Raw genomic sequence first — 17,709 nt, forward strand, 5'->3', positions numbered from 1 at the left:
CATTCTTTTCTCTAATGGTTAAAGCAGATGTATAATTCATGTTTGACAGGCCACAAAACAGGCTGTTCTAGTTAACATAAAGTTCAAGTTAAATCATTTGTAAGCCAAAATGACTTCCCCATACCTCAATATGTGAAAATTTCTTCTATCACTAGTCCATACTCCACCTCCAGGATTAGTCAATTACCATTTGAGTGTTCCTAAAAATTGCTGGCTTCAGTGGCTTCTGCTCCCCAGTAAGCTGATTTTGGCTCTGATTATCTATATTCATGAGTCTTTCTAATTTTTAAGGTGGCAGTTTGCCCTGTGACCTCAAGTCTCTGACAGATCTAAGAAAAGTCATTAATTTTCAGTTTATTCAACAATTTTATTATTGTGAGGATGGGAGTGATGATTTCCTAGCTCTTTACAAATCAGAGATAAATCCAGAAGTCCATCCATTTACTTTTCATCTACATAAATCATTATATTTCGAGTGAGTTTCTTGTAGAAAGCATATAGTTGGGGCATGGTTTTTTAAAAAACATTCTGAAAATCTTTGTCTTTTAATTGGTGTGCTTAAACCATTTACATTTAATGCATTTTTTGATATTTTGGATTTAGGGCTACCATTTCCCCACTTCTGCCTTCTTTGAGTTATTTGGATTTCTTTTCATATTTCATTTTAATTAGCCTATTGTGATTTGCTTATATCTTTATATCATTTCCTTTACTGTTCACTCTAGGGATTACTTAATACTTAATTTTTCACAGTTGTCTTAGAATCAACATTTTACCACTTCAAGTGGAAACCTTACCACAATAAATGTCCCTTTACCCTCCTTCTTTATATTGTAGTTGTCTTATTATTACATCTACATACATTAAAACTCCATTAGACAATGTTATAGTGTGGCTTTTCCTTCAATCCTAATGTTCCGATTTTCCCCTTGGTATCATTTTCTCTATCTGCAGAATGTCCTTTAGCAATTATTTTAGAGCACGTAATGCATTCTCTTGGTTTTCCTTCACTGAGAATATCTTTCTTTTTTCTTGACTCCTGAATGATATTTTAACTGGAATAGAATTCAGAGTTAACAGCTCTTTTGTTTCGGTACTTTAAAAAGCTGTACCTCCTTCTGGCCTCCATAGTTTCTGATGAGAAATCCATGGTAATGTAATTTTTTCCCCAGTTAAGTAATAGATTGTTTTTCTTTGGCAGCTTTCAAAATTTTTTGCTTGCATTTAGTATTCAGCACTATTGTTATGACTTGTCTGGGCATGAATTTCTTTGACATTATCTTATTTGAGTTTCACTGAAATTCTTGAACATGTGAGTTTATGTCCTCCACCAAATTTAGGAAATTTTCAGCTATTATTTCTTCAAATATTTTTTTCTGCTCCATGCTTCTCCTCTCCTTCTGGGACTCTGATGAAACAAATGCTAATCTCTTCAGATTATACCAGACGTCCCTGAGGCTCTATAAACATTTTTAAAAATCTGTTTTCTCTCTGTTGTTCAGATTACATAATTTCTGTTGCTCTATCTTCAAACTTATTTACTTATTCCTCTGCTATCTCCATTCTGTTACTGAGTTGTTGGGCTGCACCCTACAGGCCAGCAAGCCCTGTACTTGCCAAGCCTCAGGACTGAAGAAAAAGCCCAGAGTCAGTGACAGAGACATCGATGGTTTAATGGATAGAGGGATCTTACATGTTTGAAGCAAAGCCCTGAAGTGACACCCCACCATGTGTGGCAGATGGTGGGCAGGACATGGCAGCAGTCTTCGCTACGCAGGGGAGAGGAAGAGGGAATTGACATCAGGTTGGCTCATCAGTTACCAGGGAAACCAGCAGAGCAGCATGCCCCTCACTGCCCCTTTGAGAAGCTATCATGGTGTAGATGTTCTGATCTAAAGATTAGAACAATCAGTAGCTGGGGCTAGAGGCAAGTATGTAGGCATTTACAGATTAGGCTCTATGATTAAGAGGGAAGGTCAGTCATGTGAGTAGTGTGTAGGTGAAGCAGGGACTGGTCAAACAGGGGATATACAGAAAGCAAGAGAACAGCCATCTTGGGTGGCCTGATCATACATGAGCCCATAGGGTTTTGTTGTTACTGTGTTTTTCAGTTCTAAATTTTCCATTTCCTTCTTCTTTATGTCTTCTATTTCTTTGCTGAGACTTTCTTTCCATTCATTTCAAGAGATTTCACCTTTATTTCATAGAACATGGTTATAACAGCTGTTTTAGTGTCTTTTTCTGATAATTCCAACATTTATGTCATTTTATTGTTGGTATCTGTTGCTTGTCTTTTCCTTTGTCAGTCAAGATTTTCTTGATTCTTCATAGGCCAAATAATTTTGGATTTTATCTTGATTTTTTTTAATGCTTTGTTATCATCATTTACTTTATTTTATTTATTTATTTATTTGGCTGAGTTGGGTCTTAGTTGCAGCACGTGCAATCTTCATTGAGGCATGTGGGATCTTTCATTGCGGTGTGCAGGCTCTTTGTTGCGTTGCGGTGCGTGGGCTTCTCTCTAGTTGCAGCATGCGTGCTCCAGAACGTGTGAGCTCTGTAGTTGCGGGACACTGGCTCTCTCATTGAGGCATAAGAGCTCAGCAGTTGTGGCACGCGGGCTTAGTTGCCCCAGGCATGTGGGATCTTAGTTCCCCAACCGGGGATTGAACCCGCGTCCCCTGCATTGGAAGGCAGATTCTTTACCACTGGACCACCAGGGAAGTTCCTATCTTGATGTTTTGAATATTATGATGAGACTCTAGGTCTTGTTTCAATCCTAAGAATTTGTTTGTTTGTTTGTTTGTTTTAGCAAACAGTTGACCGGGTTAGGTTCAGGTCATAAATTTTGACCTGCCTTTTGTGGGCTGTGGTTCTAATGTTTATTCAGTTTTCAAAGCATTTGCAATGCTATTTGGATCAGACCCTCATGTGTGCCACTCAGTGACCGGTCTCAAATTTGCACTATGGTCTAGCTGAATTCTAAAGCCTGTGGGGTACTGTATAGCGTCAGATCTGCTTATGCAGCTTGAAGATGGGCTCAGGAGTTCATACTCAACTTTACGCATTTGCTCTGTTCACTCTCAACAGTCTCCCTGATACTTTCCAGCTTCTAAGGGCCTTCCTTCCTGGTCCTCTGGTCAGAAAGCTGGAGTTTTACATTCCCTGTTAGGCCACACCCTTCATGTGACTATATCTGTGTCCAGAGCCAAGTGGTAGAAACATAGAGAAAGAGGAAAAGCAATGGAGAGTGACCCCATGCTCTTTGGTCAGAGAGGAAGCATTTCCCTCCCTCAGAGGTTTGGGTGCCTGTCTGGATGTCACTGCTTTTGCTTTGCTGCCACCTTTGCCACCATTTCTGTGGCCATAGCAGCATTGCCTGGTGGCTGCAGTGTGATAAGGGGGGATGGGAGGGGTAGAAAAAGGGGAAATTACTCTCTCTGTGCTTTAGGAGATACCTTCCACTCCTCAGATCAGAAAGAGAGGAGAAATTCTCTTGGAATAATTTCTGTTCAACATCTGATGCACTCTTTGAGTTCTAGCTAGGCAATACTAGAGGAGAGAAATAGTAAACCCACTGCTAGTTCTGGGAACTTTGAATGCAAGTCTACTTATCTGCCTGCTACCACATTTCAGAGTCCTCATGTAGCCACTCTGTGTCCAAAATTTATACTTACATTCAATGAGAGAGACCAGGTGTAGTATGCTTGTTCCATCTTCTGCAGAACAAGAAACTTTTTAAATTTTAAACTGTTATTCATTTGTTTGTTTGTTCTTTGGCTGCACTGCGCAGCAGATCCCTTAGTTCCCCAACCAGGGATTGAACCCATGCCCCCTACAGTGGAAGCTCCAAGTCTTAACTTCTGGACTGCCAGGGAAGTCCCTTAAACTTTTAAATTAAAGTATAACATACATACATAAAAGTGCAAAAATCTTCAGTATTTACCTAATTTTCACAAAGTAAACATACTGTGAAGTCAACATCAGATCAAGAAATAGAAGCACCTCTCATGCCCTTCCCAATCACTACCTACTGCTAGTGGCCACTCTCCTCTTACTTCCAACTCAGTAGATTGAGTATGCCTCTTTTTGAACCTTATATAAATGAAAGCATACATTTCTATTCATACACATTCTTTCATTTGACATAAAGTCTGTGAGATGTTTTCATATGTAATAGTAGTTTCTGCATTTTTCATTGCTTTATGGTATTCTGTTGTATAATTTTACTTATTCCATTTTACTGGTGATGGACATTTGGGTTGTATCCAGGGGGGGCTATTACAAATAGTGCCACTATGGTAAACTTTCTTGGACATGTCTTTTGATGCTCACTCACATGTATGTATTTCTGGAGCATAATTGTGGGACCACATGGTATGCACACGTGCAGCTTGCGTAATACTGCGAACCAGGTTTCCCAAGTAATTGTACCAACTTACACTCCCTCCAGCAGTGTATGAAGGTTCCCATTGTTCTATATTCCCTTGGTAATACCAGGCTTTTTTGTTTTTTTAGCATCTTTATTGGAGTATAATTGCTTTACAATGGTGTGTTAGTTTCTGTTATATAACAAAGTGTATCAACTATACATATACATATATCCCCATATCTCCTCCCTCTTGTGTCTCCCTCCCACCCACCCTCCCTACCCCACCCCTCTAAGTGGTCACAAAGCACCGAGCTGATCTCCTTGTGCTATGCGAATACCAGCCTTTTTTAATTTTAGCTATTCCAGTGGGTGCATATCTCATGATGGTTTTAATTTTAATTTCCCCAATAACCAATGGGATAAGTACCTTTTCATTCTTATTAGACAATTGTATAGCTTTTTTCATGTTTTTTTTTTTTTTTTTTTTTTTTTTTTTTTTTTCTGATTCATGTGTCTCTTTTTTTTTGGCCAGGCCACAGGGCTTGTGGGATCTTAGTTCCCTGACCAGGGATTTAAACCCAGGCCCTCGGCAGTGAAAATGCTTAGTCCTAACCACTGGACTGCCAGGGAATTCCCTGTAGGCATTTATTTTAGATTTTGACTACAAACCCTTTGTTGAGTATATATGCTGGGTAATAAAAATGGTTTGATCCACAGGGATCTTTGGGAGGCACTAAGTGGTCATGAGTCTCCTGAGGACTGAAATAATCAGGAAGCCCATTAAGTCCCACTTGTTCTACAGGACCAAAAGTACTCTATCTGTGGTGAATCAGGGCCTAACCTAAGCCACCACAACATAGCATCCTAGTCCTTTACCCAGTTGCCAGACCTCTGTTTTGGTTACAGACCCAGAGCCACTTGGATGAAGGAAAGACCAGATGAAGGAAGAACCCTGCAATAATGTTACATATTTGTACTATAAATCTTCCTCCTGGCATTTGCCAAAGAGACCTGTGACCTGTGTAACTGGAGTGGGGAAAAAATACCAAGACCTTCCTAGAACGTAGACTAATCCCCAGGAACCCAGAGTTCCACTGTGGTCCAGTGATCAGAGCCAAAGCTTGTGGTAGTCAGGAGGTAAGTAGGATGTAGGCATCAGGAAGTAACATCATACCTTTATAAAATGTACGTGTGTTAGAGGGCAGGAGATAAATCTCATGAAAATACAGAGGCTTGCACGTCAATGAAGTTTCTAGGAATGCAGTGGCCTGGGCCATGTTGGGATATCCTGTCAAAAGTGAAAGAGAATTCCCACACTGTGCTGATAGGAAAAGCTAAACATACAAAATTTCTTGAATCTAGCAATTCCACTTGTAGGTATATACCCAAGAGAAGTGATGTTTATGTTTGCGCATGTAGGAGAATGTTCATAGAAGCTTTATTCACAATAGCTAACAACTGAAAACAATCCAAAAGTCCATCAACAGAATAATAGATAAATATGTTAGTATATTCTTACAACTGAATACTACTCAGCAATGAAAAAGAATCAAACCACTGCTACATGCATTATTGCATAAGCATGGATGAACCTCAATGAGATTATATAGAGCAAAGTAAGCCAGATATATAATTACATCTATATGAAGTTCAAAAACAGGCAAAACTAATCTATTGTGATACGCATTAGAGTAGAAGTTGTCTCTGAGAGGATACTGACTAGGAGAGAACATGTGGGAGTCTTCTAGCGTGCTGATCATTGTAGTGTTTTACAAAGTATAAATGGGTAAAAATCCACTGAGCTGCACATTTAAGATCTGTGCACTTTATGCAAATTTTACTCTGATAATTAAAAGTGAAGGAGAAATATTTCCCACCATGAGACAAGGTGACATAGCTAGAAATGACTGCATAAATTTGTTGGCCAAGAAAGCAGAGAGCACATCATATGAATACCCTCTCTTATGTAAATAAGTGTGTTGCTCTTATAGTAACAGCAAAACAGATGTCTTTCTACCCCCAAAAAAACAATGGACAAGTTGCTATACCTTGAGCCCTTTATCCCTGAAAAAGAGATGCATTGAACAGTGGACCTCCAGATATTGGAATCCACATTGGCCACATTTGAATGTACTACTCTGACCCATTTAGCAGAACCAGAATGGCTGTGGGCTTTGAGGGTCATCCAGGGCAAGAGCACACCACAGGAGATCCAGCTGTAAGGCAGGCAGCTCTGCCTTTTAGGCCTTAGGACCCAGCCAACCCCCCATGCTCAAGATGCCCACGGGTGACCAGAATGCTGGGGAAGCCTGTGGCAAGCCCCAGTGGGGTCTCACATCAGAAGTCCCTAGGGTTTTAGAACAAAGCTATGACCCTTTCTGACAAGTCACTAGCTCCTTGTCGGAGACTACCTGATGCTGAGACTCCAGGGTGTATCAGTTAGCTTGTTCTGTACACAAACCACCCAAACATTACTGGCCTGAAACAATAAATACTTATTACTGCTCATGAGTCTCTAAGTCTCATGGATGATTCTTCTGCTCCTGGCCAGGCTCATTCACAGTGTGTGGTCAGCTGTGGGTCAGATTAGCTTCATGGACAGATGGACTATTCCTGAGCTCATGTTCCCTCCACAGCCCATACATGTGATCTCATGGGGAGTCTTATATGTCCAGTTGACCAAAGAGGAAAAAATGAAGTCCAGTTTTCAGACAGCTCATATCCAGGTGGCAGATGGCTACAGTGTTGCTGTCTTGCTTAAGTGGCCCTGAAAGACAGTAAGGAGATGAATTTTCTCCAGTTGGCTGCACTTGATAAATTACATCGCAACCACTTAACCTGGAACTAGAGAGAGCCTTAGGGACAGATAAGTAGCTAATGTTTTGGCTGCATGATAAGGGACTTGGGACGTAGCAGGAATATGATGGGAGGTTGGTAACGTGGAGGCCTGTGGAAAAGTATGTGGATGGACCTCTCAGAATGGACCTGAAGTTGGAGAATATTTATGGAATATTTGTTGAATCTCACCAAAGGGACCTACTGCAGAGGTGGCTGTCAGTAATCAGGTGAACAAGGTGACTTGTGCATGTCAGACATCCTCTAGCCCATCCACCCCAATTCTTGCTCAGTGGACTCATGAACAAAGTGGTCATGGTGGCGGGGGTTGAGACTGTGTGTGGGCTCAACCGCGAAGGCTGACCTGGCTACCAACACCGCTGAGAATCTAACCCACCAACAGCAGAGACCAAGTTGGGCACCATCCCCTGAGGCCCAGCCAGTCACTGCTAGCACCAACATTTATAGACACACTGAAATACAGAATGATGGATATTCCGCCAAATTGCTTTTGACCAAAGAGCTCCCTTTATAGGAAAAGAAAGAGGGCAGTGGATTTTCCTGGTCTTACCATTCACCCATTCATCAGAAGCAGCTGGCCTTGGAGAACACCAGAACAGCCTATTGAAGATGGAGTTACAGTATCAGCTCAGAGAAAACAATCTAATCTAATGCGTGTCACATCTAACCTGGGGTTAGATTGTTTTCTGAATCTACAATCAGTGTGTGGGACTGTCTCCACATAGGCAGTAGTGTGGGAAAAAATAGCTGACTCAACAAAGGAAAATAATTCATGAACAGTACTGAGAGACTAGTTGAAATTAGAAACTGCTCACTCTTTTTAGCTGTGAGATTCCCATTAGCAGTACTCAGTCACTCTGGCATAAGAATAGAGAAGGAAGCTGCAGCATTGAAGATCAAGGTTGTGTGGGACACCATTATGCACCAAAATTCTCTCAGTCCTACTCTTCCTCCAGCTGCTGCTGGAGGACCACTTCATGTGAGCTTTGACTGGCTCTGTACCGGACCATCAGGCAGCACTTCCACTTAGGTGGAGGTGATACTGCTCACCTCTTTTTTTTTTTAATTAATTAATTAATTTATTTTTGGCTGCATTTGGTCTTCATTGTTGCACACGGGCTTTCTTTAGTTGCAGCGAGTGGGGGCTACTCTTCACTGCGGTGCATGGGCTTCTCATTGCAATAGCTTCTCTTGTTGCGGAGCACAGGCTCTAGGCATGCAGGCTTCAGTAGTTGTGGCACATGGGCTCAGTAGTTGTGGCTCGCGGGCTCTAGAGCACAGGCTCAGTAGTTGTGGCGCATGGGCTTAGTTGCTCCACGGCATGTGGGAGATTCCCGGACCGGGGCTCAAACCCGTGTCTCCTGCAGTAGCAGGCAGATTCATAACCTCTGCGCCACCAGGGAAGCCCACTGCTCACCTCTTAAAGAATTCATCGAACACTTACTATAGGACCCAGCAATTCTATTCCTCGGTAACTAACCAAGAGAATTGAAGCATATGCCCATGCAAAGACTTGTACATAAATATTCATAGCAAGATTATTGTAATAGCCAAAACTGGAAACAATTAAATGTCCATCAACTGATGAATGCATAAACAAAATGTGGTCCATCCATGGACTACGTCTCAGCAATACAGAGGAACAAACTGCTGACACATACAATCACTTGGATGAACCTCAACAGCACTATGGCAAGTGAAAGAAACCAGACACAAAAGATTACATACTGTGTGTGGTTCCATTTATAGGAACTTTCTAGAAAAGGTGAATCTATATCAGTGGTTTCCTGGGGCTGAGGATGGGAACAAGGAGTAATAGCAAACAAGCACGAAGGACTTTTCCTAGGATGGAAGCGTCCTAAAATTGGATTTGTGCTGATGGTTGCACAACTGTTTACTAAAAATCATCAAACTGCGCTCTTACAATGGGTGAATTTTATGCTATATAAATTATACCTTATTCAAATTGTTTAAATAAAGAATTTCAATTTTTATGTCAAGCAGCATTTGGCACAACTGATCATTTCCTCCTCCTTGAAATCCCATCTTCATAATCTTGTTTTCTCCGACCTTACTCGGGGTTCAGTTCACTCCCCCTAAGTGACCTCCTTCAGGTCTGTGCCTTTACATATTGGCACTGATGATGTCCACATTTACATATCTGCAGCCCAGCCCTCTCTCCTGAACTCCAGACTCTAAAACCCAAATGCCTGCTCACAGTCTCCTTGGATATGTGATGCACACCTCAAATGTCATATGTCCACACTGAGCTCCTGCCCTTCCCAGCCCCAATCTGAGCCACCCTCAGGGTCCCCATCCCAGCTGATGGCAGCTCCTTTCTTCCCACTGGTCAGGCCAAAAGCCTTGGAGTTGTCTTTGACTCCTCTTTTTCTCTCCCACCCATAGCCAACCCATCAGCAAACCTCAACTGGTGCTTCCTTCTAAATACACCCAGAAATGGGTCACTTCTGCCCACCACCTTGGTCCAGCCCATTGTCATTCCTCGCAGGCATTGCTGCAGTATCCTCCTCTTCCCTGCTTCCACCTTTTCCCCACAGCCTTTTCACAACAAGATATCCAAAGTTGTGCTAATAACATGTAAACCCAATCACATGATGCCTCTGCTCAGAACCCTCTCTGGTTCCCCATTTCATTTGGGCCTATGTGACCCAGTCCTATGTGACCATTCTGACCTCAGGACTCAGTCACTCTGCTCCAGTCCCACTGGCTTCCTTGCTATTCCTTGAACATGTCAAACATTCCCACCTCAGGACCTTTGCACTTGCTCTTTCCCCTGCCTAGAATAGTCTCCCTCCAGAATTCTAAAATAGTCTTGTGATTCCCACCCCTGGTATCCATACCTTTGTGTAATCTCCTCCAGTTGCATGTGGGTAGGACCTGTAACTTTCTTCTAACCAACAGAAGAATATGGCAAAAGTGTTGGGGGATCACTCCCATGATTATACTATAAGCTAAAGATGAAGGGATTTTGCAGATGTAATTAAGGGCCCAATTATCCAAATTAATCAATTTGATTTTGAGTTAGAAGATGACCCTGGTGGACCTGGCCTAATTAGGTGAGCCCTTTTAAAAGAGGGTTGGGGACTTTCCTGGTTGCACAGTGGTTAAGAATCCGCCTGCCAATGCAGGGGACACGGGTTCAAGCCCTGGTCTGGGAAAATACCACATGCCGCGGAGAAACTAAGCCCATGCACCACAACTACTGAGCCTGCACTCTAGAGCCCGAGAGCCACAACTACTGAGCCTGCGTGCCAGAGCTACTGAAGCCCACTCACCTAGAGCCCGTGCTCCACAACAAGAGAAGCCACCGCAATGAGAAGCCTGTGCACCACAACGAAAAGTAGCCCTTGCTCGCAGCAACTAGAGAAAGACCGCGCGCAGCTACGAAGAGCCAACGCAGCCAAAAATAAATAAATAAATAAATTTACATTAAAAAAAAAGAAAACATACATAAAGTTAAAAAAGTTATTAAAAAAATAAAATAAAATAAAAGAGGGTTGCCTGCACTTAGAGACTTGAAGTACCAAAGACTCTTTCTCTCTGTTGCTGGCATTGAAGATGCAAATCACGAGTTCTCCAGCTGCAAGGCAATGCATTCTGCCAACAATATCCCAGGCTCCAGAAAGGAATGCTGCCTGGCTGATTTCTTGACTGCAGCCCTGTGAGACACTGAGCAGAGGACCCAGCTGAGCCGTGCCCAGACCCACAGAAACTGTGGGGTAATAAGTGGATGTTGTTTTAAGCTGCTAAATTTGTAGTAACTTGTGACATAGCAATAGAAAACCAGTCCACCCTCAGATATCCACATGACTTCTTTCCTCACCTCCTTCAAATGTCAGATGTCACCTTCACAAACAGGCCTAGACTGAGCACCTCAGGAAAATTGCAACAAGTCCCACCTTTTCCTCCATAGCACTTACTGCTTCCTAACACACTGAAATATGTTTCTTGCTTCTCCCCCTCCACTAGAATATAAGCCCCTGAGGGCTGGGATTTTTGTCTGTTTGTATCACTGATGTTTCCAAGCATCTGTACTGGGACCTGGTGCATCTTCAGATGACAGTTGTTGAACAGCTGAAGGAATGCTGTCCTGTGGGGGACACTATGCTAAAATAATCTATGTGCATGTGTTAACTTGGGTGAGGTCACTGTGCTCACAGGGCAGGCGGGAGGCCTTTCTGGGGCTGCCTCCAGGGTCAAGCCCTTGGCCTTCTAGCCCAGCAATGCCAATGAGCTGATTTGGGTGAGAAACAAAACAAGCTGCTGACTGGTAATCCAGGTCAGCCTGATCTGCTCAGCCTGGCAGCCTCAGCACCCACCTTGAGGGGGTCAACAACAGTGCAGAGGAGGCTGTCTCCTCTCCCAGGGATGACAAGGACCTCATTTTTTCCTATTGCACGTTGGGATCCCCAGAGAGCAGACTGAGATGGAGTTTAACATGCAGGATGCTTATTACCAAGGGCCCTTGGGACCCACACTTGTGGGAGGGAGGAGGTGGAAACAAGGCTAGGCGGAGGGAGAATTTCCACGCAAGCCTCAATTGACCCCACAGGGATGTCCTGAGCTGAAATAATCCTTAAGAGTTGTCCGGCATTAGGCCAAAATGGACCAGTCATTGGATGTGGGCCACCGGGGGAGGATGTGACTATGACCTTGGGACAGGCAGCTCTCTGTAGCTGAGGCAGGCCTTGGATGGGATGTCAGCCAAAGGCTATCTGATGACCACTCTCCCAGCAGCTGGGTGGCAAGTCCCTTCTTGAAGGAGGATCCATGCTGAACACCTCCCTGGTCATGACAACACCGATCAACACCCTTTCCACTGAGTCAGTCTGTCTTTCTTTTATTTTTAATGATTTTCCTTTTAAGATACTGTAAATTAAAAATGCAAAAAAAATCAGTTGTTTTTCAATTTTATTTTTGGCTGTGTTGGGTCTTAGTTGCGGCACGCGGGATCTTCATGCGGCATACAGGATCTCTAGTTGTGGCGAGCAGGCTTCTCTCTCTAGTAGTGGCCTGCAGGCTCAGTACTTTCAGTGCACAGGCTTCATTGCCCCGCAGCATGTGGGATCTTAGTTCCCTGCATTGGAAGGCGGATTCTTAACCACTGGACCACCAGGGAAGTCTCCCAAAATCACTGTTTTTAAATGCATAACTAAAAACATAGAATTACAAATGAAACCCGTTATATTTATGAGCAGGTATCAAAATATTAAAAACATTTGAGATACAGTCACAAATGTGCTTCTTTATTTAAAGCATTAGATAACAAGATCTAGTGGCAGGTCCAATAACTGCCATAATTTCAAAGTGATGATGAGTCTGATGTTTAGAGACAGTTGAGATAGCTGTTGTAATGGGATAGGAGGAGATCTGCCATTTTGATTTGCAACAAAGCCATGGGTATTGCAAAGTCCACTGCGGTTTGTTGTCTACCTCACAGCTGAGGAAAGGCTGAATTTCAGTTAGAAGTGAGAGAAAATAAAATCTTTTCCGATCCCAGTTCCAGGTGCAGGGAAATGGTTGCTGGTGTGGGGAGTGGGGCTGGGGTTCCAGGAAATCTGTGTTCAGGAAGAGGAGGACTTCTTTGTAGAGGGGAGCTAGGCTGCGTGTGTGGTTGGCCGAGAGGGCAGAGGGGGAGTCCTGCTGGAGTTTCTTCTGGCCTGGAGGGGCCCGAGAGTCCAGCCTGACTCCCACCCCAAGGTACTGGGAACGGGGGAGGGGGCTGCAGGGGCCCCCCCCCACCAAACCCTGTCCCACCCCAGGGCCCAGGCCACGGCACTGGCTCCCCTCCCAGAGCTGCTTCCTTCCCCTAGCGGCATTCGGCATTCGCTATCATCGCCAGGTCCATTAGCCATTAGCAGATGTGGTGACCTTGACCCGGCCTGGCCCCTGCAAATGAGGGGGCACGCCGGGGGCGCAGGGCCTGACCCGCATTGGCCTGCTGTGACCAGTCATGCGGCGGCCCTCTTAGACACTGCTCCGCCTACGCGGCCCCTGGGCATAAAAAGCCGGGCCAGAGAGACAGCGCAGCCGCCGGACCCCGGACCCAGCGCGCCCGCACCATGGCCGGCCCCAGCCTTGCCTGCTGCCTGCTCGGCCTCATAGCGCTGACCTCCGCCTGCTATATCCAGAACTGCCCCCTGGGCGGCAAGCGAGCCGTGCTGGACCTCGACGTACGCAAGGTGAGCGCCCAGCCCTAGTCCTCCGGCGCTTGAGGCTGGGCAACCCGCAGCCACAGGGGCGCCCCTGCCGCTCCCTTTCCCGCGCTGACCCCGCGCCGGCCCCGCCTGGCCTGGGAACCAAGGCATAAGAGTAGCTTTTGAGTTCCCTCCTTCCACCGCTTCTGGGGCCCAAAGAGCGCCAGGGAGACCCCGAACCTCCGGCGCTCCTCTGCCCTGTCCTCCACCACCCGGCTCAGGCCCCCGCCCCGCAGGCTCTCCCTCCCGGGCCCGGGCCCCTCCCCGCCCCCGGCTCACCGCCGCCCTCCCGCCAGTGTCTCCCCTGCGGCCCCGGGGGCAAAGGCCGCTGCTTCGGGCCCAGCATCTGCTGCGGGGACGAGCTGGGCTGCCTCGTGGGCACGGCCGAGGCGCTGCGCTGCCAGGAGGAGAGCTACCTGCCGTCGCCCTGCCAGTCGGGCCAGAAGCCGTGCGGGAGCGGGGGCCGCTGCGCCGCCGCCGGCATCTGCTGCAATCCGGGTGAGTCAGGCTGGGGCCGGGGCGGGACCGGGACACCGGGACCAGGCGGGGCGGGCCGTGGCGGGCCCTGACCCGGCGTCTCTCCATGCAGACGGCTGCCGCGGCGACCCCGCCTGCGACCCCGAGGCCGCCTTCTCCCAGCTCTGAGACCCGCCGGCCCCCGACACCGTCGGAGCGCAGCCCTCGCTCCCTCCGTAGCCACCCCCAGGAATTATGACTATTAAATAAAGCAGATTTTTTCCCCTCCAACCCGACTCGCGTCTAAGTGTCAGAATTGGGAAGGGAGGGCTTTGGGGGAGTCGAAGATCGCCGGCTCTCGGTGCTTCAAAGGGAATTAAAGCTGCCACCCCGAGGGGAGAAGGGTGCCGTTCCGCGGTGACCTCCTGTAGGGGTGGAGGGAGGAAGGAGGGGGACAACACGGCTGGCTCCCAGGGAGATGGAAACAGCCCCCTGCTTCCCACTCCAAACAGAGCTGGGGGCCTACAGCAGGCTGGACATGAGGGGAACTTTCTAAGGTCCAAAGCGACAGAGTAGGGCCTGCAGAGATAAGAGTCTGACGGGGCACCAGAGGAAGGGCAGGAGATTGGTCGCAGAGAGTGAAAGACTTCCTGACAACTGGAAGCAGGCTTGGGCCACACGTGAGGGCTGGCCTGGGGGAAGGGAGCTTGGCTGGGGCAGCCGAAGGGCCTTCACGTTTCCAAGGAGCTGGACTCCCAGGCCGCAGGAGGCCACCTGTACTCTCAGAAGGGGTGGCCAAGCTGGGGAGGCTGGGCGGGAGGGCCAGCACCACCCACCCCTGTGGCTTGTTGTCCCACCCAGGAGGCCCTGGGTTCCCAGTGTTGCATGGAAGCCAGGAGCCCTGCTCCTGACTGTGCAGTAAAGAGACGTGACAGCACTGGGGACCCTGCAGAACAGGGGTTCCTGAGAGCCCATAGCCACAGAAATGACCACAAAATGCAGAGGACACTAACAGAGAGACTCCTGCAACCTACACTTCTCATCCGTTCCTGGATCAAAGACCATTTTGGAGCAGCTATAAAAGCCTAACCCCTCTCCCCAAGAATGTGCCGCTGTTCACTTACTCATGCTGTGGGACAAAAGTGAGTTCAGAAGGTGCATGCCCACACACCCACTCCAAATAAAACAAGAGCACATCACTATATGTTAGTAATTTTTATATGTTATTTCTGTGGCTTTCTCACACAATGAAGCAATGAGGATTCACTCAGAGGCCTCCCACCCACCACAACAGTGTGTCGTCTCACAGAGTGGAGAGAGAAGTATACTGAAGAGGACTGTAAGGTTTTCTTTGTATAAATTACAAAACCAGGCCAGCAGGAAGCCTGGGATCTCCCTCTGGGACCTCACTCTCTGAGTGCCCTGCATACCCTTCAAACCCCAGAGGATTCCATAGAGCAGAGCCATGTCAGCCCAGGTCTTCCCACCTGGAGAGAGAGTTCAGGGTCCCCTCACCCCTCCAGTGTTTTCTTTTCTGGTCTCAATAACACAGGGGCAGATTGACACCTCTTTTTCAGGGGATGATGCAGAGGTGGCCCCCAGAGGATTCCATAGAGCAGAGCCATGTCAGCCCAGGTCTTCCCACCTGGAGAGAGAGTTCAGGGTCCCCTCACCCCTCCAGTGTTTTCTTTTCTGGTCTCAATAACACAGGGGCAGATTGACACCTCTTTTTCAGGGGATGATGCAGAGGTGGCATCAACCTGGGCCTGGTGAGGAAGCGGAGCTGGGAGAGCTGCCACGTGTGCTAAGTGAAGTGGTTCAGTGGCCAGATGGTGCAGAAGCCATTCTTCACTCTTCCTCCTGGCTCAGACCCATGGCCTTTGTCCTCCTTGGAATGACTCCTTCAAACCACCAAAGTGCTTGGGGCTTGTGCAGGGTGGTGGTTCCCAACCCCTGCTTTGTATAACTAGTACTTTGTGAACCCATTTAACTACCTGGGAATGAAATTCCTAGATAACATGCCCACCCACACACAATTTCAAAAACATATAATTAGTCCTAGTAGTAATATAAAGTAGAGAAAAGGAAAGTAATTTAGTACAAAATAACACTATTTTAATATGTAGCTAAACAGGTCAGGCTACACTGGGTGACATATACACAATAAGGTCATCTCATGATTATATCTGCTTATATCAAATACAGTAAAAAGAGATTGGAAGCCAATCTCTACAGGACATTCAGGAAAATAAGATGGTCAAAGCACCATGAGGATCAGTAGTCTTTTTTGTACCTAAAGAAAAGATATCAATGAATCACAAAGAATGTATTCATGGGACACCTGGGGAAATTTGAACAGTATATATTTGATGATAATATATATTGTTGAGTTTTGGCTTGCGGCTTGCATGTGTGTGGTAACAGTCTGTGGTCATATCTTTAACAAAAGTCCCTCTCATTTGAGATGCACACTAGAACGTTTACAGATGACATGGGATGACTGCTGGGATGACTTGGGGGTGGGAGGAGGGAGTGGAGGTAGAGATGAAAGAAGGACCATGTGTTGATAATTGTGGGAGTGAAGGAGTGTGTAGGTACCCAAGGGGTCTTTGTTTAGTGGCTCTACATTTTTGTATATTTGAAATTTCTCTTAATAAAAACTAAAAAACCAAAAAGATTGTGGTAGAGGTAAATATTCTGATATGAAGAGATGCCCCAAATTTACTTTGTTAAAAAAGATGTGAATTAGTATCTGTACATTATGAAATAATACTAATTTGTAAAATAAAAATTCATATGTGTGCATACCAGAACACTGTGGGCAACCTCATAGATGAGCTCTTCACAGCTGTGAGAAGCTTTAGGACAGAGCATTCCAGTCTAAAAACTATAATCATTGACTGCATCACTGAGCATTTATTGCTGTGATTTATTTTTATGTCACTCTGTACTATCCAGCTCCTCCAGTACAACCCTGAAGGACAGCAATTTCAGTTTTCTGTAGGGTCTATGTGGGCAATAAGTTTGCCCTGCTTCCATAACTACTAAATTTCGTGTAGTTTAGTTTTTAAATCTGGAATGGTTTGAAATTATACCAGAAGTTTTTCCCGGCATCATAAGAGGTGATTGTCCATGGGGCAGAGGTCAGAAATATTTTTTCCCTTTCCTGATATTTTCTTCCGTGTAGAGGGGTTTCCCTGAGATAACACTCCTCCCAGGGAGTAGCAGACTTGCGGGGTAGGGTGAGAGGAAAGGAGTAGGTATAATGCCACCCCTTCCTCTCTGATCCCTCTTGGGATGAGGCTGCCATCCCAGGAAGCATGTGCTGTCACAGTGCAAATGCAGGAGCTCAGCGGAAAGCCCTGTGAAGGTCCAGCTCCTTGTGTCTGGGACAGTAAACAGCTCTAGCTTGTTACTCAGCTTTGTGAAGCCTCCTCGCCAGCAGGTCCAAGTTGCATTGTCTAATATCAGTTCTATCAATAATAAAGGTAAGTCTTCTGGCCTCCAAATGTCACATTACTTTATTTCATTTTTTAATTGTTTCAGAATTCAGGGGTTATAGTTAGTTAAAGTTAGGCTGCCATTATAAAAACACCCAAACCATAAGGAGACCTTAGGGAGGTAGAGAAGGTCACTGTTTAATTCCCTCTGTCCTATCAGTCCTCAGTGAGCATTCCCAGCTCTGTTCCACTTTGTCACTTAGGGACCCAGGTTTCTTCTGTCATATAGTTCTGTCATCCCCTAGGCCTCATCTCTGTCTGCATATTTGAGACCAAGATGTGGATTCCACTGGGTGGGAAGGGAAAG

The 17,709-nt window shown here is 45.9% G+C and overlaps 1 protein-coding gene across 1 annotated transcript; it reads left to right on the forward strand.

The window, feature by feature from the left end:
* Positions 1-13,289: 13,289 nt before the first annotated feature.
* On the forward strand, positions 13,290-14,190 carry OXT (oxytocin/neurophysin I prepropeptide). The gene is made up of 3 exons (XM_007465398.1): positions 13,290-13,431; positions 13,743-13,944; positions 14,036-14,190. The coding sequence occupies exons 1-3, from the start codon at positions 13,312-13,314 to the stop codon at positions 14,089-14,091; spliced, it is 378 nt and encodes a 125-aa protein (XP_007465460.1). The 5' UTR covers positions 13,290-13,311; the 3' UTR covers positions 14,092-14,190.
* The last annotated feature ends 3,519 nt before the right edge of the window (positions 14,191-17,709 follow it).

This window comes from Lipotes vexillifer, unplaced genomic scaffold (assembly GCF_000442215.2).
Source record: "Lipotes vexillifer unplaced genomic scaffold, Lipotes_vexillifer_v1.1 scaffold875, whole genome shotgun sequence".
NCBI lineage: Eukaryota > Metazoa > Chordata > Mammalia > Artiodactyla > Lipotidae > Lipotes > Lipotes vexillifer.

What these genes read in the sequence shown, in the direction of transcription:
- OXT (XM_007465398.1), top strand. Translation starts at nt 13,312, where the DNA reads ATGGCCGGCCCCAGCCTTGCCTGCTGCCTGCTCGGCCTCATAGCGCTG. An exon ending in TGGACCTCGACGTACGCAAG is followed by an intron (nt 13,432 to 13,742) that starts GTGAGCGCCCAG and finishes CCCTCCCGCCAG; the next exon opens with TGTCTCCCCTGCGGCCCCGG. An exon ending in CGGCATCTGCTGCAATCCGG is followed by an intron (nt 13,945 to 14,035) that starts GTGAGTCAGGCT and finishes CTCTCCATGCAG; the next exon opens with ACGGCTGCCGCGGCGACCCC.